General features: G+C 38.6%; 1 protein-coding gene across 3 annotated transcripts in view; it reads right to left on the bottom strand.

Moving 5' to 3' along the window:
* Nucleotides 1–5,389: 5,389 nt before the first annotated feature.
* Nucleotides 5,390–22,892, bottom strand: part of NPAS3 (neuronal PAS domain protein 3) — a 595,746-nt gene continuing 578,243 nt past the window's right edge. For all 3 annotated transcript variants that reach the window (XM_066551546.1, XM_066551547.1, XM_066551548.1), the window contains 3 exons: nucleotides 15,858–16,005; nucleotides 12,583–12,698; nucleotides 5,390–9,671 (listed from right to left, as the gene is read on the bottom strand). In XM_066551546.1, the coding sequence (XP_066407643.1) occupies nucleotides 8,362–9,671; nucleotides 12,583–12,698; nucleotides 15,858–16,005 (1,574 nt within the window). In that variant the 3' untranslated portion in view covers nucleotides 5,390–8,361. The remainder of the gene's footprint in view (nucleotides 9,672–12,582; nucleotides 12,699–15,857; nucleotides 16,006–22,892) is intronic.

The raw sequence follows: 22,892 nt of genomic DNA, 5'->3' as shown, positions 1-22,892 counted from the left end.
ATACAGTGCCACATAACAGATTAATTTATAAGGTTAGCAAGTATGGGATTGATAGTAAAATACTCAATTGGTTATAAAATTGGCTTGGTAACAAGACCCATGGAATGGCAGTAATGGTTATAGATCATACTGGAGAAGTGCTATGCACCTGGGGTGTGTGTTTGAAGACATTCTAAAGATAATAAGGATGGGCAAAGCCAAAAACAAAGGTGGTGGAAAAAAGAGTAAAAATGCTGCAAAAAAGAACACCCAAAGCCAGGCTACAATCTCATGAGAAGCAAATGATCATGCCAACATGCAACCTGAAATTTCAGGTAATATTTAGTGAAGAAAATTTTCTAGGAACTGAAGAGGCCCAAGTCAGGCACACAAGCTGCAGATCTTGTAGCAAGGCAAAAGTATACAGAGCAGCAAGGATCTTCCCTTTTAAATAGGAGAAAGGTCAAAACTTACAGCTTTTTCAAGGTGCCAATGAGCAATAAATGGGAGGCATGTTCTCAGAAACTGATTTTATCCTGAAAAGTCAAAGATCTCTTGGTCCTTGCTGCAAGGATGAATCATAGCATTTAGGTTTTGTTTTTTCAGCTCAAAGAAATCTTTGGAGAATACTGACTCTTTCCATTTTCTATGATGTAAGGAGACTGGATTTCCTGAGATGAAATAATTTTTTGTCACTACCCTGCAAGATGCTACCTTACATGCTGTAATAAAGCAGACAAGTGGGTAGAAGAAAGAAATGAAGTACAGGAAAGTCAACAGAGGACACTAAGAAACTTCAGAAATTCACAGTACTGAAAGAAATTAGGAACTGGTTTCAGTGAATACTCATCTCCTTACAGTGTAAACTCTCCCATCTCTTGGATGGTATTAAAAGGGGGTGTGGGAAGGCTGTACTGGTGACACTGATGTGCCATCACTTAGCACTGCTGTCTGTTCAAGAAAATACAAGCTTTGGTGTCCAGCAGCGTTTCCACCATTGCTTTTATACAAAAGACCCAGGCTGCCAGGCTCATTCTCACAGATCATGGGTGAGAAGGCAATCTTTGCAGGCCTACCTATGCCTTTGTCTCACTCCTCACCTGTTTTAAAGGTAGGAATCTCTGGATGGATCAGACCATGCAGCTTGGGAAAACTGGGAAAGGCTTTTTAATCAAACAAAAAAGAGCTTCTCTTTTTGAGTGTGACTGATGTGGTACAGGATTAGAAAGGAAACGATGCAGGGTAACAATTAGCCTGTCTCATTGGCCAGTGGTTCATGCTATAGGCTGTGCTTTGTTATTTGATTGTGAGTATTGGCTCAAAACTTTGGTCTTGGAGCCATTAAAGTCATTAGTCAAGCTCTCATTGATTTGAGCAAGACCAAGACTTGACCCTTTGTGGCTGTGCAAAGGACAGAGATAAACTTTTAAATCAATCAAGAGCGTAGACTCATTCTGCTGGGGTCATATGGTTAATACATCCTGTTCCTGTCATTTCCGCTATAAATCTGTGAATGCTTTTAAAGCAAGAGGAAAACCTGATTCCTTTCCTTTTGCCAGAAAATATTATGTTCCCTTTTATTACAAACAAGAAAAACAAGGACTCCTTCTGCTCAGGAAAACTTGTAAGGGGAAAGGTAATCTCAGTATTTCTATGTCTCTAGAGTCAGTGAGAAGTAAGTTGAGACAAAGTACTGGGCAATACAGTCTCCTGTCTGCAAAGCATGCAAACCTTCTCCCACTGACGTCCCATAAGCTTTTATTGGGTCCTGATGATCTTTTTTGCCCAAGCATTACGTCAGTACTCATTGTACTGTTGGTGTCTACAAGAAGATCCCTTATTTTCCACATTGCATCTAGGCTACACAATGACTTCCTACAAGTGTAATCAAGCTCACAGTTATTGACTTTATCTGCTTGGCTTCAGACCCAGGTCACTAAGCTTTCGATATTTTCTTCTAGAGTACGATAATTCTAGAAATGTGAAATATATTATATGAAAAAAGTCTGAACTACTCTGAGTTTTTGTTTTGCTGAAAGACCCACCCCATGGTGATTCTGGAAAAAAAAGCTGTTCTTCCACTCTTTCTTGCTGACTTTAGGATTCTGAGCAAGACTTCTGAACAACCTGATTCAGGTCAATTAAAAGAAGAACTCTGAATCCTATCTCCTGTCATTTTGCTTTCAAAAAGATCCTACTTGGTCCTATTAGGGCCATGAAGATGATCAGAAGTTTGGAGCACCTTTTCTATGAGGACAGGCTGGGAGAGTTAGGGTTGTTCAAGATGGAGAAGAGGCTTCGGGGAGACCTCCTAGCAGCCTTCCAGTACCATGAGGGGGTTTATAAAAAAGGAGGAATAAGGGCCTTTTTATACAGACAAATAGTGACAGGACAAGGGACAATGGTTTTAAAAAGAAAGAGGGAAGGTTTAGATTAGATGCTAGGAAGAAATCCTTTACTCAGAGAGTGGTGAATCACTGGAACAGGTTGCTCAAAGAAGTTGTGGACAAGCCAGGCATCACCATCCCTTGAAGTGTTCAAGGCTGGGTTGGATGGGGACTTAAGCAACCTGATCTAGTGGGTGGCATCCCTGTCCATTGGAGGGCAGCTGGAGGGGGTTGGAACTAAATGATCTTTAAGGTTTCTTCCAACCCAAACTACTCTACAATTCTATGATTTGCTGAAAAAATGTGGATGTGATTTGATAGGTTTTATGAAAATAGCTTCCAATTCTCACTTACGAAAAGATGAAAGAATAGGTGAGACAGGAAGAAAGGACCTTTATTATGCATATATACATAGGTACCACCCTGTGTGCATGCATGTGCATGTTTTATAAAGGGTTTGATCTTACCTGAGCATCTGTGGCTCTGGTGACATCCCATTTGTTAACATTTCTGTAGGCTCTTCAGTAAACTCACTGGATAGATGACAGTTCATTAAATTAGTTGACAATGCATATCCAGTCTTTCCACCCTCCTCCCCCAGCCCTAAAATGAAAAATAAAGAAATTACAATGGTAAGAAGGGAAAATACTATGCAAATAACTCTGAGAGCACTGACACATTTAAACTAATGCATTTCCTAGAATCATAACAATAAATGTGCTGTCAGGGGCATCACAGTTACTCCAGTGACACGACCACTGTGCAAAAGCACCCGTGCAAGCTGTCAGAGCTGATTATTTAAGTACTCCTGAAATATTTTTCTTTTGCTGTAACTTCTCAGTCATGAGCCTTGGAAAGAGCCCTTTTCCTCTTGCAACACTTCACCTAGCTTTTAAATACCTGCACACATCACCTTGCAAAACAAGTGGGTTAGGAACAAATTTTTTAGAGATGGCAGTTACTGAGATCAGTTGTTTTGGGAAATGTCCTTTGATGAAATGAGTTGAGAAAGTTTGCCCAACTTCCTGCATGGCAAAGAGTTTTTCCTCAAATATTACAAAGATAGCAGCTAGGCCTACCCCAAAGTACCCTTTCCAAAGGGCTTAACGCTTTCAAGCAGTTGATTTTGTTTATTAAAGTTGCTGCAGATAATGGAGATAGATGAGTGGAACAGCATCACTGTGAAAACCCCTCCATGAAATGGCCTTTCCATAATTTTCTTTAATACACAAACTTCCTCATTCAACTGTAAATCTTAGAGCAGTCTATTAAGTTTGACCATCATCTCCATGCTCTGATGCATGTGTAGGCAGTATGGTTAAGGTAAAAAAACCCTTATAATTGCTCAGAAATGCCCCTCTCCAGCCCCTTCTTGGAATTAGTGGCTTTAGTAATACTGCTTAACACTTATTTGGAACAGGCATGTTATTCTTCCATTAAGCTTTATTCCGGTCATTCTTTCAATCTGCATTTAAATTCTGTTTTCCTCTCGGCTGGCACTGGCACCCTTAGCTACCTCATAAACAAGACGCGTTGCCAACTGGAACGCGCAAGCAGAGCTGAAAGCAGCACCGCTAACCTCTGCTTCTCTCTACCCCCTGCAACTTGGAGTTGTATCAAACTCAATGCCTGGAGCCTGGGAAGTGGGCATTCTGAACTGCTTGGAAGCTGAAAGAGCCAGACTTCAATCTATTAAGGTGCTGGGCTGGCTCACTGAGCTATAATTGTGCACATTTTTTCTTTTAATCAGCCCAGCAAGCCAGATTCACATGCTCTTACTTCAGCTGGGTGAATCTTTCACAGTAAGGAGTTGTGCTGCAAACTGTGAATAGACAGTTTTACTCAGCATTTATAAGGCAAGCAGAATTTGACCCAGAATGACAAGCCCAGCAGCATTAATTTCTAAGTGGACATACAGAAGAGATTAGGCACCCAAAGTTGCTTAGAGATTTTGGCTATGGGCAAATTTGCATTCTTAGAGAGTGCATACTCAGCATCACAAAACAAAATATGGAGTTTGGAAATATTTGTCACAGGTGGGAGAGGCACGGTAAAGAAAGGGAATGAATGCAGAACTGCAGTGGGTGAGAAGGCTGCCACTCCCCTCCTGTCCCACCCCCAGCCCATCCTCTGCACGTGCAGCAGCAGCCATGGGGTCGGCACGCAGCAATGGGTACCTGGGGAGGCATCTCCTAAGCCTTAGCTTCTCCCTGCTCTTTACTACAGAGAGAAAAAACACTTGGCCTAGGCCTTTTTTTATCCAGAATTTATGCAAGGTTGCTCTCTTTTTAAGGCCAGCCACTGTGTGTGGGTTTCTGTGTAATCAAAAGGGTATTTGACTTTTTCCCCCCTTTCATTTGTGGGACCAAGGCTTTTTGCCTTGTCAGTTCTGCACTGGCAAATGTTTCTGTCCTCAGTTGGTAAGGCAGAATGTCTAGCAGCATGACACCAACTACTTACAGGTCACCACTCTGGGGAAAGAAAGTACACATTTAAATGAATCAGCAGCCTAGGTAGGATATAATGTGACTGAAGAGTTTCACTGTAACATTGTAGAGTACAAAAATGAAAATATAAAGTGCATTTTAAATGATTAATGTACAAAAGCTGACCTCTTCCAGTGTGCATTAATCAAGGAAAAAATGCACACTTTCTATAGTGGTTAATGTTGCAGGTTCATTATTCAGCTTTGATAATGTGCATAAAAATGCTCAATATGACAATGAGTTGGGGTAGCTGAGAATTTAGAATGGTGGCAAGTTTGTTGTAGTATTTGGATTAGCATTCTTAACCTACATCTTGACAGCTTCCTTTCTTCATTTCACAAGTGTTAATAAAATCTTGCTTTTTCCTCTTTCATTTTTGGTTATTTTTTTCTTGCATTTTAGTTATTTTATTATTTTTTCTTTTCTTTTCTTTTTTTTTTTTTTTTTTACAAAATGATTAAAAATACCTGCTCAAACAAATACTACCAGCATTCATTAGTCAGGATGGTTATATGTAAAAGAAATGATGCCAGATAGTAACAAATCCAAGAGAAGTTTATTATGAAAATGGCACCTGCGGGATGAAAAAAAATTAAGTTACATAAAGACAACCATGTATGACATGTATGAGAATCTACAAAAGTATAAAAAGAACCCTGTTGTAAATGAAGTATGTACATTTCTGATTTGCAGCATTATCAATGATCAATGAAAAAAATGTTTCAAATAAGCCAGGCACTCAAGAAGTTAGATTCGGTTAGCTTAACACAAAATAAATGTACCATAGCTGTCACTTTTTAACATTTTAATTTTTTTATATTGTAGAGTTGGTAACACTGCTAAGATTTATACGAACAGAATCCCTTTCCCCATTATTCAGCTACTTGGCACCAGTCTCCTCATAAAAGATTTCATATATTTGTACAAGAAATAGTTAAAAACACAGACACAGTCTTCACAGGTAATGAAGTTTTTTTTTCATTTTGTAATTTTAAACACTATGGATTTAGACAGCAGCTGTGATTATCTGTTAGTTTAAATCACCAGAAATCATTTTGACACAACACAGAAACATTTATAAAAAAAACCCAAAACAACAACAGCTGTCTAGCTGTTTTTTGTAGCTGATAGGTGCAGTCCTTTGATTGTTCCATAGCTAGAGCAGAGCTTCCAAAATTAAACTTTGAATTTCCCAATCAGCTTTCTCGCCTTTTTCAGACCTACATAAATCCTTCCCATGGAACCTTTAAAAGCTCATTAATTAAATTTCTAGCATCCAATTCCTTTTTTGCTATCACTCCTCTGTGGCTTGGACCTCCTTCTCAAATTCAAAGCTACCGCAGAAATTGACTCAGCGCAGTGAGTGATCAAAAATTCGAAGGACAGTTGAGTTAATACATTAGCACTGCACACGTAAGTGAATATATATGACAATTCTAAGCTCGGTTTCCTTTTTAAACAATGCCAGTTGGCCTTTGAAAGAATTTCCTATCTCACTGGTAATTGCTCTACATATTGCTCTGCCAGCCTACCTAGGAGAAAACCAAAGAAATGCACCCTCTGCTTACAGTTCGAGCACAAGGACTCTGGGAATGTTAACAACTGAGGCTATATGGCATCAATTTGCTTAATATATCTGAGCATTACTCTGTAGTGCATTGTGGGGTACACTGGAAGAGTAAGTCATACCCAGAATTCCTCTGTGGGAAAAAATGGCTCCATTAACCTTGAGCTAGTTAAGAGTCTTTTATCTCTGAGAGTGAAGAAGAGAGAACGAGAGAGCGAGAGAAAGAGACGGGAAACGTGTAGAGGAGGAGGAGGGGAGAAAGGAAGGGGGAGAGAGAGGTTTGAGAATACACAACAGCAAAGCAACAGCAGAAATTAAAAGGTATACAGACAGTGGAAGCAGCATAAGGTGACATTACAGAGGAAGGCCACCACACAAAAACCACTAACCCCCAAGAATCACTGGTTCACTAGGACTGCAGGAATGGGACTTTACCACTCCGGACTAGAGATAAAGCACAGAGAAGACAAAGGACAAAACAACTACATTAGCTTAGTATATACTGCATATAGTAACACACATTGAAACTGCAATGGGACTGACAGCCAAGGACACTTACACATTGTACACATTACAGTTCTCACATCTGTTATTAGATGCCTTAACAAACAGCTGCCAAAGATGGAGTGGAAGAAGAATTTATATTTGACAGTCATTTGGAGTGTTTGACACTACACTGTGATTTCTGGCAACAAAGACAAAATAGGAGATTTCTTTTCTTTTACTTAATGTGCAGTTTTCAGTTGTAGTTATCTATTTCAAGCTTATTAACCCATCCTTTAGTTTTAAAACATATTGGTTTCAACACTAGAAATAAGGAAAGAGAAAACAACAAAAAATACCCAAATCAAAGAACAAAAAGAAATTTACAACCTTCCCTCTATAATATTAAATGAAAAACAAAATAAAACATGTTAAATAGTTCTTCTGTTTTTTTTTTTACTCTGAAGTGTTATTTGATGTTGTAAAATTAGCCTCAGTTACACTGAGAAAAAAATAAAGCAAAACAATATGCACCTAAGAAACTGCTCCTCGCGTCAATTAAATTGAGTTTTTTGTTTTTAAGCTCTTTTTGAAAAAGGCTTCCTGACCCATTTAAATTTGATGTGAGGCTATGCTTGTTAGTTTGGAGGTAACAAATTTTAAGTCCTGCAGCAAATGTTAATGAGGGCTTTTGTCTTAACTAACCAAGGAGACTGCAGCACCCCACTATAAACCAGTACGGAACACATTCTTTCCAAAAAACCCAGCCCACAAGCTGCATATTGTATGAAGACATTACAGATTAATAAATGATAGCACCATGGTTTTAGAAATTAAGTTAAAGTTTCTGTAATTAACATTTAGTCCAACTTTTTAACATTCTAGTCACAGGCCAGAAATTAACTTTTTAAGAACCCAAATTATTTTATGTGCAAGTAAGAAAATCTTAACCATAAAAAGAGAATTAAACTCTGCATAAAATTCTAAAATACTATCCCCTATTTTAAAGGAATTAGGAACAAAACCCCCTTTTCATTTGACTTAGTCAAACAGGGCACATTGTTTATGCTTGTCTCTTTTAATCTTGATCATATCAAGATCATTTTGAAGTAAAACCAATGGTTGTCACTTTAAAATCTCTTTACCACAACACTGAGTATTCTATGGCAGAGGCATACACATATTAAAGGCATCTTAATAAAGATGCAAAGGAAAAAACACACATCTTAGAAGACAAAATGGCAGGCAACTGGTACTTCGACTCTCTGAAGGCAAAAATAAAAAAATATCTTTACATTAAAGAATAAGTCAAGTTAAAGAGAAAGGGAATGAAATGGGGACCATCATATTGAGATAATAAGCTGACCTGCTCAAATTCAAAGTGCTAGAATTAAAGGTCTAAATTAAAACATAGTCTATGCCTCAGAGTATAACACTGAACACAGTATGTGGTCATATTTCAATCCTCCTTCCGTTCCAGAGTCTGTGTAGTGTGAATGCCATTGCTGTACACAGGAAATGGAAGAGTGGAAAAAAGTCCTTCGGCAGTCGTGAACACATTCCCTGCAGGCATTTGGGTCAGACTGGCCCCGCTCACAGCACTTCCAAACGGTCCCGACATGTTGAGTCGGTGAACGTGGTGGTAGAGCATTTCCATCGGCGTTTTAGGATCCAGCCCAAAGCTGGGGCTGTTAACATCAACAAAGTTAACAGCGTGGGTGTTGGGGAGGAGGTTGCCCTGCATGGCTAAAGTAACTTCAGCTGGAGCATAGCGAATAGTGCCAGTGGTGTAGACCCTCTGAGCAGCAGTGCTGGTCGCAGCAAGGGTTCCTGTTACCCTGTGAACCAAAGGAAGCACCACATTGCCTGCTTGTAACCTCTGAAGGGCTTCCAGGTCCCCAGTGTACAACAAAGAGTTGGACGCTGTGGGACCTCCTGGATGTTTGTCCCTTGGAGATGCTGAAAGTGGAGGTGACAAAGGGTCAGAGGACACTGGAGCCAAGGCCGAGTTGGATGAGGTGCTGAACTGAGTTTTACGGCTGGCAGTATTTTCAGTCCCTGGGGGGGTGAGGACAGAGTCTGGAATGGAGACATGTAAACTACTGCTGGCTTGGGGGGAAGGGAAGTGCTCAGAGCTGGGGGGCTTGGTCATACTGTAGGGTGATTCATTCCTTGAGATTTCCCTGTTGGGTGGGTAATTCCAAATACTGCTATCGTTATCAAAATTGATAGGTTCTGAGATTTCTGTTTTAATTTTGAGCACTGAGGCACTGTTTGGTGACGAGAGCAGCTGGGGCTGGTCCACCAAAGCTGAGTCAAGTCCATTTGGACTTGAGGTGCTTGACAGCCTTCTCCGGGTCATGCTGCCTCCCTTTTGCTTTTTTCTCCTCTTCTTCCTCTTCTGATGTTTGCTGGAAGACTGGGCATTTACTTCACCTGCACTGTCTGAGTCCTTGGCACTGTCAGAGGTCAGTGATTCACAGTTCTGCAACCGCAAGTCTGACTCACTTTCAACATAGCGCTCCACCTTGATCTGCATAGAGCCAAGAGTGCCAAAACTGTCCTCAGGGGCCTTCTGATTCTCGAAGTCTGAGTTTTCAAAGCTGTCATCACTGTCCCTGCTGTCCTGGTTGCTGGAGCTGTTCCCATCCTCATTACAGTTCATTTCATTATCTGACTGATTTCCTGACTTTTTCCTGTCCGATTCAGGGTCTTCACTGTTTTCTGACTGGTTTCCTTTCTCATCTGACTTTGAGTTCTCATTGTCCTCTGGAGCAAAATGAAAGTGAAACAAAGCATTAGCAATAGGAACATAATATTATAATCCAAGTCCAGGTTTCTACCTACCAATGAGATTTGATTTGCTTTAACCTTTATTTTTGGCAAAAGATGTTCTCTTTTGTAGAGCTGCATGGGTTTTTTTTTCAGTGTTGTGTTGGGAGAGTTTTGATCACCATGAATGTCTCTGACTCAGGACTGTTAATGCTCTAGAAGCCTATGCTATAAGGCTGCACCTCGATTGAGGGGCCTTTTCATCTGCTCACCAGACAGGAATCATGATGACAGCTGTGAGCACAACAGCATTGTAGCTGTGCCATCCAAAGAGGAGTCAGTGAGCAATCCCATTATCCCCTAATGTTCTGGTGATTGTTCTTTCACATCCATATTCTCCTGCAGTGGGCAGGCATCCACGTATAGCACTATTTACTAATGAAGATTCTAGTACTCTTATCTGATTTTCCTATGACAATTGCCACTTTTGAAGTGGCATAGAGTCTCTGGCTGCAGTGGAATTACTGCTGATTTCCTCCCATGTGAGAGGAGAAGCAACTTGTGTATGAATGAATGCATAAACTAGTTAAAATAAATGAATAAACCGGTTTATTATTAAAACAATTTTGCTATGTTGCTAGACTGTTGTCTTATATTGTCCTGAAGGAAAACAATTATAAAAAAATACAGAAAAAATAATCAGCCAATGAATCAATTTCTTGGTTGATCCAAATCATCTAAAGACCATTGAAAATAGCACATCTACAGCCCTGAGAAGCTGTCACTCTTCTTGCCTGAATTAATTTAATTATAATTCTAATACGGGTGAGATAAACACTGTAGCCCACTGGACTCAGAGAGCCAAAGCAGCTTTGAGACTGAATGTGCTCCATTATCACACTATGTTTGAAAGGGTCAAAAAAGGTTTCAGGAAACCCCGTCCTTTACAGACCAGCCAGAAATCTTTTGTTGCCTAATAAAAGACGTTTTTCGCTCATCAGAGCCAAGTACTACCCTTTTCAACATCCTTGCTTTAGGTGGAGAGGGAAAGGATTCATTTGCCTCTAAAGATATTGGTTACTTCTGGAGCCATGTCAATACCAAACTATTTCCCAGAAGTGCTGAAGGTGGCTTTGACAGGAAAGCTGCCTGAGCATTCAGCACACTGCACTTTGCAAGTCACTTAGTGGGACTTCTGCTTGTGTGAACAGCAGCAGAGAGACCCTTCCTTTTGAAAAATAAAACCTACAGGAAAAAAGTAGTGGCTGTAAATCCATAAGTCTCATCCAACGTTTTGTTCCACCTAGGACTGAATTTGTTCTACAATTTTTTCTTCCTTTTTTTGAAGATGCTTTCTTTTAAGGCCATGGTTACTAGCTGGGGAAGGGTGGTCTTAGACTGAGGTGGTTTAAAGCTACACAATATTTGCCTGGGATTATATGACAGGTTGAACTGAACTTGTTGGTTTCATCTAAAATACCGTTCCAAATTCAGGTCCTTTGGAATTTCTATTTAATGCCTTTGTAGTAAAAAAGCCCCTGTGTCTTCTGCCTTCCAAGACTCCCAGACATTTCCTTCAGAGATATAAATATCTGTGCACCTTTGGAATGCTGTCTTGCTCTGCATCAGCTTTAGAAGTCATGAATGTACATGTATTTCTCATGTGCTCACCTGGAGAAACTTCCAGTGCATTTCCAGGAAATGCAAACTGTTCCCCACATATATGTTATTTGGCTATTTAGGAACAAGACAGCATAAAGGAAGCACTGGGAATGGATGAAGAAATTCCCAATGACAGTGGTCAGCAAGCCTGCACATTGACTTAAACCTTAAAGATGTCAAAGGATAACAAATAAAAGCAAAAGATGAAAGAGAACATCCATATAAAAATATAATATAATAGAATATAATATAATAATATAATATAATATCCTGATTCTCTTCTTGCTTTTTCTTGATTTATATCACAGTGATCCACTTCCTCTAGAGTGTTTTTGGTAGTTATCATAGACATGAGAGAAAAATCATCCATCTATCTGTCTGTTTGTTTCTCTATCTATCTATATCTATCTATCTATCTATCTATCTATCTATCTATCTATCTATCTATCTATCTATCTATTATCTATCTATCTATCATCTATCTATCTATCTAATCTATCTATCCACCCATCCTACATAGAACAGCTGAAAAACATCTTTACTTCTTGGGCTACAGGAAAACACACTTCTCTCAAGGCCAGATGATTTGCACCTATGCGTAGGTAACCACTGTTAAAACTAACAGGGAATGTGTGAACCATCTGTGCACTGGACCATCTGTAGGACTAATTTACACATAGAACTTGAGAAGTATACTCAGCTTTTAAAAAACAGCTGAAGTCCCAGACTTTAAGAGCGTAGAAACAAGTTCTTGAACCCTCACATTTTAATTAAATATAACTTTTAACCCAATAAAACTCTAAATTTTTTCAATCTTTACTGCCCCCTAGTGAGACTCTTCAAGAATGTATTTATACACAAGGAGTCATAGATTGACGGTGGAGACCTCTCTGTAGAATGTCTGCCTACTTTGGAAAGAGAAGAGCTTGAATTTTATCCAACAGTTGCAATCCCAAGTCCTCTGCACAAGGCAAAACACCTTAAGCACAGCTGGGGAATCAAATATTTATTTTGGTGCTATGTAGGCAAGAATGCGTGAAGAAAGTGAAGAGAAATTCTGAGGAAATGGAAATGCTAAGGTGATTAAAAGATTTTGCTAGTGTTTTTCAATTTAATTTTATATGATTTTTTTGTTTGTTTGTTTTAATGGAAAAACACTTGAGAAGGAAAAGCAACTGAAAAGCTGGTCCTGTGGCTTTCATGATAAGAACCTCTCGTGGGTGTGAAGGCACACCATGAGTGTTACCTGAGTTGTCCTTTGAGTCCGATTCAGAGTCAGAGGTCTCTGAGGATTCTGAGGTTTTCTCTGGCAGGTGAGGAAGTTGTGCAATATCCATTGGAGTGTCCTTGTACTCTGGGTTACTGAAGAGGATACAACAAATATAAAGAGGATACAGCAAATATAAACACAATTGGATGATTTGCAGTTTCATGATTTTTTCCTCTTTCATATCAAAGTTCAGGAACAAAGAACAGGAAGAATAGCAGAGTAAACACAGAAACACATATTTTTGGCTTCAGAGTTTCACAGCAGGGATTTTGTGAAGGTTTATTTTAATACTGCAGTCAAAAACTTTTATTGACCAGGTACTAAACCTTGTTTGATTCTAGTGAAGTTTTAGAGCTATCAAAGCATCCTTGCTGAAGTGGGACATTGTGGCTTGTGTGATATCTAGCAGTAAAGCTACACTGTGTAATCATCCAACAACAAAATATCTTGATTTTGATCCCATTACTGTGCCTGGGAGGACAGAGAGAGTGTTTTAACTCTTCCAATCTGTTTCTCTCCCACTGGCAATGTCTATCAGAGTTATCTCTGTAGAAATGTTCTCCATCAACCTTGCCAGAGTCCTTTCAATGCCTGTTTTTCTCAACATTCCAGTTTTCCACATTTTAATCAGCACATCACACATGAAATTATTAAGGAGGTGCTCAGCTAGGGCTAAAAAAGTGACCGCTGTTCCAAAGAATCTGGCCAAAAATTAGATAAAATAGGTTACATATTTTTAAACACAGCACACATACATCCACATCAGCAAGAAACCAAAAACAACCTCTCTAACTATGTGACAGATGCACATGTGCATGTTAAGATGCATATGTTAGGGATAAAGAACTGTCAACACACCCATTATAATCATATCTTCATCTGCTCATGTGGTGCTCACCTGTGACTTGTTAGCAAGGAACATGACTGCAATCTAAAAAAGCTACACTGCCAGAGAGATGGAAGAAAACCCCAGCAACACTCTGCTTTTGCTTGGTTTGTACCTTTTAAAATGTGTTCCTTTCTTAAATGCATGCAAATGCAGGGGAACAGCCATAGCTAAACATAAGTGGTAGAGAATATGAAAAATAACAAATCTTTAATAATTTTTGAATGAGTGGGCATTTCCATGCAGTTCAAGTTCAATTCTGGTAAAATGGAAAATCCACAGTCCTGCATAGAACAATATGAGGCAGCACTGGGGGTGCCTGACACACTTTCAGAATGACAGTATGCTCATATTCAGCCTCTTAGAGTGCACTGTGAAAACTCAGAGTTCACACAGTTCACATTGAGATGCTGTATTACAATTATCATCTTTATGGCTTTGTCCTGACAAAGTGACTTTATTCTGTTGCATCCCAGGGCAGTCCCCAAATTTGCCCCCTCCAAGCAAAAGATGTTTGAGGGCTTTCACACTGTGAATAACAAGTTGCTAGAACAAGAACAGCAGTAATCCTCCCTGTCACTATAATTAGTCTATCCTTTTACAGACAGCTGAATCATACTTTCTAATGCATGGAAATGTATACAGACCAGTATTCCTGCTAAGAGTAGACCTAATTATGCCTTAATCTGTTATTAAAATATTATTTGGACATTTAGATCTTTTGTGAATTCCAGTACAAGGAGAAATCTAAATTAAAACCACAAATTCAGTGAAGATGTTAATATTTCTCTAACAGACTAGAAAAATCAGGTTCTGGGAGGAGAGCTGGGGAAGACAGACCACACAGCTTTTCTTTTTTCTTTTTTTTTTTTTTTGGTTAGGTATATTCTGCTTGTATAGGAAATTATTTCGTGGGATGTTTGTGGACTAGGTTCACCTATTGTCTGGAAAGCAGCAAAGGGGACAGAGGCAGCTGTTCATAATTCTTATGCATGACTTTTACAGGTAAAGCAGGAAATAGGAGAACATTTCTGGGCATTTTGCAGCCCAGTTAAGGACTGGGGCAGTGAATCTGTACTTCCAGTTCAGAATTGTCAGCCTTAATCTGACCTCTTGAAATGCTGCATTCTGCCTCACACTTGCAAGAACAGACAAAAAAGTAGCAGGATAAGGATATGTTCAGAAAAGTCTGTGCTAAATCATATCAGGCCAAAAAACTCCAGGTCCCAGTGAAAACTCCACTGTCGTGTGAGGTTTCCCTCAGTACCCCTTCAATGCTCTCCTGCCAGGGGTTGCTTCCTTCTCTTCCCCAAAAGGGGAATCAAAAGCATTTCAACATGCAAGTTTAGGCAGGCACAGTCTCTTCAGGGCTTGCTGGACTTGGCATAATAAGTCACAATCTAACCCCTAGACATCACTTTGAACTCTCATGGCATCAAAGGGAATATAAAAAACCATGACAAGCAACTTAAAAGGAGAACAGGCCAGAAAATGACAATTGCATTTCATGACAATCTCAAGGTTTCAAATTTTATTTGTTTGTTTGTTCTGCTTTGGAACGAAACAGAATACTTCCCAATCTTATTGAACATTTTCACAAAACAGAATGTGTTGAAAGGTATTTTCAGATGAGAAAGGTCAGGTTTATAATTCACTGTCTCTCAGTGACTGTTGGTTTTCCCTTGAGCTCTGAAATCAGTCCTTTAAAAACACTTTGGTAAAATAGAATTTCTCAGGGAACAGCCTTTCATTCAAGTAATTACTAATATTTCTATTTAAAATAGTTCTAATAGCTTAAAATAGTAGTTTATAGTACTTTTATTTTTATATCTTATGTTGTATTTTTCAGTGTGAATATTATCTGATGCTTACAGGAACAACAAAATTGTTTGAGCCTTTTTTGTCCTGAGAAAGTTCCTCTCTCTGGAGTGAACTGGCAAATGCCTTTCACAGATAACTTTTTTTTTTTTTGCCGTACCAGCAGATTGCTTCCCTGCATTTTTAGTATCCAAATAAAACAGTGCCAAACACTTCACACCAGATTTTATAACACAGCTACTGAAAGTTGGTGTGGATAATTTTTATCTTTGAGCTCACATTGAGTAGATTTCAGGGCATGCAATAAAATAGTGGAGGGTTTATTTCAAGACTGAGGCAGCATAATAATTCAAGAATATTCTCATGTGCAGAGATACGACAGATGCCTCAATAACTATAACAAAATGGCACGGCTTTTGACAAGGACTACATGAAAAGTTCTTCTCAACTTTCTCTATTAGGCTGTTGTTTTTTCCTAGACCTCTCACTGACAGAGACAAGCAGCAGAGACAGCAGCTGAAGTGAGAGAAGTGACTGGGAGACCTACCTAAGGAGGTAATTGACCCAAATGATATTCTTCTCACTTGCGTTCTTGGCGTTGACAGCTATGGTTGCACTAGATTGTATCCAGATATAACCTCCGTTCTTCTGCATCCAGCGGTAATACTTTGTTACACACTGACCCTTATTCAGCACTGACAGGAAAACACAAACAAAACACAAGCAAGATAGAGTACGTGTTAGAATTGTGGTAAAATGACCTTCATTGTACAACGTGACACAAGTATAAGCAGAAGATACTTGGCTTCTTTTGGATTTAATGCCAGTGAGATGACAAACAGAATCTGAAGTTCAGTATAACTACCATTTTACAAGTTTTAAAGTATAATTTTAATCTACTTTTGGAAACTCCAGTGGAAGAAGAAAAGCAAAAAATCCTACAAATCTCTACGGTTCTCAGAATACTTATTGCTATGTGGACATTTCCAATGCACTCAATGTCAAACTGTAAAAAAAGAAAAGGAAAAAAAGAGGCAAATTTATATGTGATTTATTCATAGCTTCTAGGTAGACCTCTTTGAGATTCTGGATATTTGAAAGGTTTGGGAAGATACTCTACCCCTGCTGCTTTGATCATTTCTCCTCATTGCAGGCGATATCAACCACTGAACTTATACATCTGTTTCTTTGATCTTGTCAAACAGAATTTACAGTTCTCAGATGAACCAAATCTCCACTGGTCAGTGGGGGAAAAGTCTTTGGAGAATTTACTTTCTACCAGAGCAAAGTAAATCCACCAACAGGCTGAGAAAGAGGCCTAGGGGAGGCACAGAATGGCTTGGTTAGAGCCAAAGAGCGGCAGCTCTCTCCAATGCTTGGAATATGCTGGGAAACAGAAAGAAGTAAAAGCAATCAGTAATGTGAAACGGTGCTGGTTGATGCTCACAGCAAGACAGCTTAAAAATACAGATGTTTAAAGTAATACCTCAGCCAAAATATTGCCGAGTTGAAACGGATTTGTTTTGTATCTGATTCTTCCGTGTCAGGAGAAGGGAATGAAAGGCAAAGCTTTCGGTGGAAGGTCGCAGAACGGTTTTATAAAACCCGCAAACTGCACAAAGTCTCGGCAGGGCCGCTGCTGGAGCCCTCTCCCTCCCTGCCTGCCTCACCATTGCCGCAAAGCTTCGTGCACTAGAGGGCAGTGTGCCTTCACAGTCACCGCCGGCTTTTGTCATGTCCTTGTCTCCGTCTGCTAAAATGAAAAACCTCTAACTGCTGTAATAAATTTGGCTAAATTAGCTGCTAAATGGTTATCTCAAGTAATATGTATTTGCATTAATCATCTTGCTCTAAACCAGAACAAGCCAGAGTCCTAAAGACGTAGTAAATTCATATTGTCCATTTAATTACGGCTAATAAGTGCTTCATATACAATAGTTTCATGAAGTACATTTTCTTTTTTTTTTTTCTTTTTTTCCTTTTCCTTTTATTTTTTCCTTTTTTTTTTTTGAGAGAAAAGAAAAAAGTCACTTTGGAAAAGGATAAGTATTTAAGGCAGTAAAAGTTCCTACCATAAATGTGACAAATGACACTTTGGAGCTTTCAAGTTAACCAAGTGTCTATACCCCCAATTATACATGTGAATGTATCTATATCTAAATCTGTGTACAGCAGATATCTGCAGGAAAAGATGTTTACAAAGGCAGCCATACAAACAGTGATGTTTCCTTATCTTGGAGGTATCCTCCAATCCCCACTGCACTTTTTCAACTACTAGAGAAAAACATGCATGTAAAATAATGCCATGTAAAGTGAATGTGAAGTGCAAGTTATGTTTAGCTCTAATATAAACAAATATTTGTATCTGGGTCTTTATGTTTTTAAGCAGCCTCTAGTGAACTAAGTTTGGTCCTGGCAGACATCACTATTTCCCTAAATTTTTACTTTTGTATTTCAAGCTCTAAATATTCCACTATGATAATTCATTGTCTTCAAAACCTCATTATACAGCAGAATAAAGATAAAACTTGAACAACTGACTACCCAGCATTTCTGTCAAACCAATGTTGTAAGCCACTTTAGAAAACAATCTCACATAAATTAGCCCAACTTTATCAGTTAGGAAGAATAAAGGAAGAAAAGCACTGCTGTAAGTTTTGATTATGGTAAGCATTTCCATTTCAGTAAAACAGGACATTCAAAATACTCTGCTTACAGCTGAGTGTAAAACTGATGTGCACACAAGCGTGGAGTGATACTATCTCTTTTCTGGAAACATGAATACCCACAGCTGAGTGCAGGAACTAGTAAAATCTATCTGCATTTGTACCTACTAAATACACTAGTGTCTTCCTTGGAACAGTTTTTATCTGAGGAGTTTACCATGCTACACAGATGCCAAAGGACAACTGTCCACATACACATTTGAAAATCAAAGTACCAGGTGAGTCACTAGGCAGTGGCTGAAGGGCACACTGCAGTTATTCATAGTGATAGTCATAAGGTCCCAGATTCTCCAGCTCTTTTGGTCATCCTAGACAAATCCTCCATCCTTCAGTAACTTATACATTGGTTGCTGCACCACTGGAAAAGTCTGTGTCATGGACTGAACAGAGCATTCATTTCAGAGCTATGGAAAAGAGGAAAAGATGCCTGCTTTCTCAAGAATGAGAATTTTGTGCATCAGAGCTAAATACAAACCATCTGCACTCAGAGTTCAGGCTCCCAAGCACAAAGAATACATCCAAAGAATGTTTGAAATACTGTATTAAAAATGAACTTTCTGTGAAGTTCATCTACCTGCAAATTCCCACTCTATTTTTGGCCAGCTTAGATATATTACCAGGTACACAGAATTTTCCTTGCTGCGTCAGTCTAAAGCACATTTCATATAAGAGATTTGTGGCCCAGGCTCTAAAGGAAGTCCCATGATTCAATATAAAATTTCTCTCTATAAAGAGATTCTTTGGCAGGCAAGCTGCACTGTGCTGCTAAATCTGGTTGTTACCTCCTGTGAGAGTGCACTAGGCACCCCCAACTCAGTTCTGAAAATTCCCAGTATACCTTGAAAAGAAATTTCTAAATGTGATGAAAGAAAATGATAATGAAAAAAATTTGAATTGTTTTCTAATTTACAGTATTCTTTAACTGCTGGCATTGCCAACCTGCAACTTTGAAATTAGATAAGCATTTTGAGGCAAAAAAAAGCAATTAGAAGGAGGCAACAGGGAAGGAAATTTATCCAGTTTATTGTTAACCAGTTTTACTGAGTAAAGCCCAGTTTCATTTTAAAGATCTTCAGTTTGCAGGTACGGAGAGTCCATTAATAAAGTTCCTGAATTTGAGAAGAAATGAAAGCAAAGAATCACTCCACTCAGCTCTGATTGTGAAGATATGTTTTCTAACTAGCAACAGACCGTGCATTTCAGTTTAGCATAAACTGAATGTAAATGTAATGCCATGTAGATTACATCCTGAATTGCCAGGATGCTTTGTTTTCAGGCAAATCCCTCACTCAGTGAGCAATGCAAATAATTTTATATTTCTATTTGTGTTATACATGGAGTACCCAGTATGGCAGACAAGGTGAGACTTGTGACCAGATTGGTGGGATGGCTCATGTGATGGGATTAAGCATGATCAAGTTATATAATTATATATATAATTATATACATATATACATATATACACACACACACATATAGAGACATATACACAAACCCTTTAATCAAGGGGACTAACTGAGGGTTAATGTTTCAAAATTGGTGACCTTTATGTCAGCTGCACAGATATATTCCCTAAAATGGTGGATGGTAAACCTGATTAAAATTTGCTGAAATGTTACCTAGTTCCTCAATTTGAATTCAGTGGTTGGCATGCAAGAAGTGCACAGTATGTCATGGTAAGAAATAAAAAACCCCCTCACTTATTTCTCAAAGTATGAATATATTGCTGTGTACACAGTTCGCAACAGAGGGATTTCAGTTTTCCTTGGTAGCTTTGTGCACAGCAATATTCTTGTAGCGGCGGAATGAAGGAGGGGGCAAAAGAAGAAACAGTCAGTGTTCTTTGCAGGAACCTATTTCTGTTAGAAAATTAAAATAAATCAGTACAAGTTTGTCTTCAGAAATATGGTTACAAATAGAAAAAGAACATAGTTTCTTCCTGTAAGGCTGTTCTGAGAAATCAAAGCCAAAGCTTCTAAATAGTGAGTTGTGTTTTAAAAGAAGGAAGTAGCTTAATTCAGTTTGAAGAGGAGATGAAGAAATTGTGTATCAAAAGCAGTCTTTTAGTAAAGTCTCTTACAAAAGGACATTTTACTCATGTGCATATGCATTTAAAAGCTACTCTATATTGCGTATTCAGGTAAGTATTGAGTAAATAGGAAATGATGAGATCATCTTACATATTCACACAGCTTCACAAAGAGGCTCTTTATAATTGGTGAAAATATTGAGGTTACATCTGCTGTGCTATTCACCCTTCTCCTTGAAATACCTTTATCAATGACTGGATGGTATTGATACTGAACTCCTCTCATGGTAAACTTATAAGAATATTTTTAATTTACTGCACGAGGATGAAATTGCTGTACTTAATGCTACAGTCAGATACTTAGCTGCAGCCACAAGTACTCTTTTTACATTCACAAAACTGGCAGACGAAACATGAAAAGGAATACTGACTCTTTAATCTCCACTTCTCCACCTAAGGCCCAAGGCAAGCTGACAGGGTAACTTCATTCTGGAAACAGAAGGGTTTTTATTTTTTTAATTCTGGATTACTTTTTCTTCTGCTTTTGAAAACTGTGGGCAATAGGGGAATGAACCTGGCATAGACTTTAAACAAGAACAAGTTTCTTTATCTGAAAAGTTACAGTCCTTGATGCTTACAGGAAGGTCATTTTCAAAACCCACAGGAAAAATAGCATCACAGCCAGAAAGAGTGCATTAAGTGCCTTATTTGCCTGTAACAGAGACAGTTGTCCATTTATAATAGCTCTGAGGATCAAGTGAGTCTTTGATGTTGTAAGGACTTTCCTATAGATTTTGCAATTAGTGAACTAGATGTTTAAAATAGTGAGTATCCACAAATTGGATTTTAGAAATGAAAAATATTTAGCAATGTTAAATGATGCTTGGTACAGAATTAGGAGCTAGATGATAGGAGACCTGTAGACATGTGGTGAGGAATCATATGTCAGCTATGTAACTCTCTACAAACAACTCTGTTTTGGATCTACTGCATGGGGTAGAGGGAGGAGGAGGGGACTTAAGCCTGGACAGTGTGTGGATGCATGGTCTACTCACTGGGCCAAAAGCAAGGCCTTCAGAGCAGATTGCTTGGTAAAGAATGCCAGCTTCCCATCACAAGAGTCCCCGTGGGCAATGCTGCTCTACCTATCTTCATTGCACACAGCTCCTCACCAGCCCTGTCTGACTTACTGTATCTCAACAGAGTTCTTCTAAAGAAAATTCCAAAGATGAGAACTGCTTTGAGAAAATGCTGGTGAGGCTTTAGAAAGCTGTGTTTTATTCACAGCATACAACAGTAGAAAGCCCTGAGTGCTGGACATCTTTTTTAGCATAGGGAAGAAAGCAATACCACTGAGAAAGTGTCAATACCACTGACTGAGACCAGGCTGCCACTGTGATATGAATATCAGAGAGTAATAGTTGCAAGTTTATAAACATAAATTCATCTTTTCCTACCATAAGCAGGAAGTAGCAGATCAGGTTCATAAAAGAAAACTGTACTTCACTGACATTCAAACTCCCACCGAACTTCTTCATTCACCAGGGTAATCTTTTAAGCATCTACAGTCACTCTAAAAATGCTAAGTATGGCAATCGATTCATTGCTTACTTTACAATCTGAAATACTGTTTAATCTTCCAGTGTAGGGATGTTACACACATAAATACATGATAAATTAGGCAAAATTAAGTATCAACAACCTTGCAGAAAAAATAAAGAGCCTTAATCAAGCATTTAGAAAAATTTGAAACCTTAAGAATGTTTGAAAACTAAGCAACACTTTTCCCGCCTCTTTGCAGAAAAGCAAATGTTAAAAGCGGTCTGAGTCAAACTATTAAAAAATGTGAATTCATATTAGGATCAAAGTTTGTAACTTGCCAAATACAGTGAGGAAGGCCTTGCATGCTGCGTGTGAAAATTATCTCAGATTAGGACCAGGAAGATGTTTTGTTAAAAACCAATTCTATGTTATCAGTTTACATGACATCAGTTCACAGTAGCAGTGCAAATTTATTAAAACCAAGCAAAGACAGAAAAATTAGTGTTTCCCAGCACCATGGAAATCATAATCTCCTACTTGAACAGCAGAGGCACTTTTCTCCCCCCGTTCTTTTTGTGATTATTATAACATACCATTTCCCATGGCCCAATGTTTGAAATGGCAACTTTATAATTATGCATAACCATGAATATTAACAAGACTATATAATTCTAGGTAAAATGTTTATTTCAAAATATTATGTAGGTATTGATCAAATGGAATGCAATGTATTGCTAGAGGCACTATTCAATGGAAGCTTATGGCATGCATATTAGAATACTGTTCTGTGGTTTCTATAGATAAAATTGATGTAAGTAAATGATATAAGTTTATTTTATGACAGACTGGATTGAAAAATGAGCAGCTGATTTTTCTACCTAGGATTCTCTAGGCTTTCTTGTCTCTTTCTTAACTTTTTTCCCCCTCATGATTTGTCTCTCTCCCCATGACTTCAATCCTGCCATAAAGTGATTTTCTTCTGTTAATATTGAAACGGTCGTTTAGAAACCCAAGCCTGCTTTGAACACCAACTTCAGACAGAACTTCCATTATCATTAATGAACTCTCTGTTCAAACTGTAGGGGAAAATGAAATCCCAGATCCAAATTTTGCCCTTAGCTACTAAAACTCAACATCAGAGGAGAAATTTGGCCTTGCTTGCTCAAGAAACTGAAAACTGTCCTCCATCTCTCCACTAACATTAATGTCCATCATATGACAACCTATGTAAGATTAATGATTTCAGAATATAACCCTTTCCATGCCAAATGTATCTGTCGACTAC

The sequence above is a fragment of the Molothrus aeneus genome, chromosome 6 (assembly GCF_037042795.1).
Source record: "Molothrus aeneus isolate 106 chromosome 6, BPBGC_Maene_1.0, whole genome shotgun sequence".
NCBI classification, from domain to species: Eukaryota; Metazoa; Chordata; class Aves; order Passeriformes; family Icteridae; genus Molothrus; species Molothrus aeneus.
Note: the sequence above shows the minus strand (reverse complement) of the source record. Positions and strands in the feature narration are given on the sequence as shown.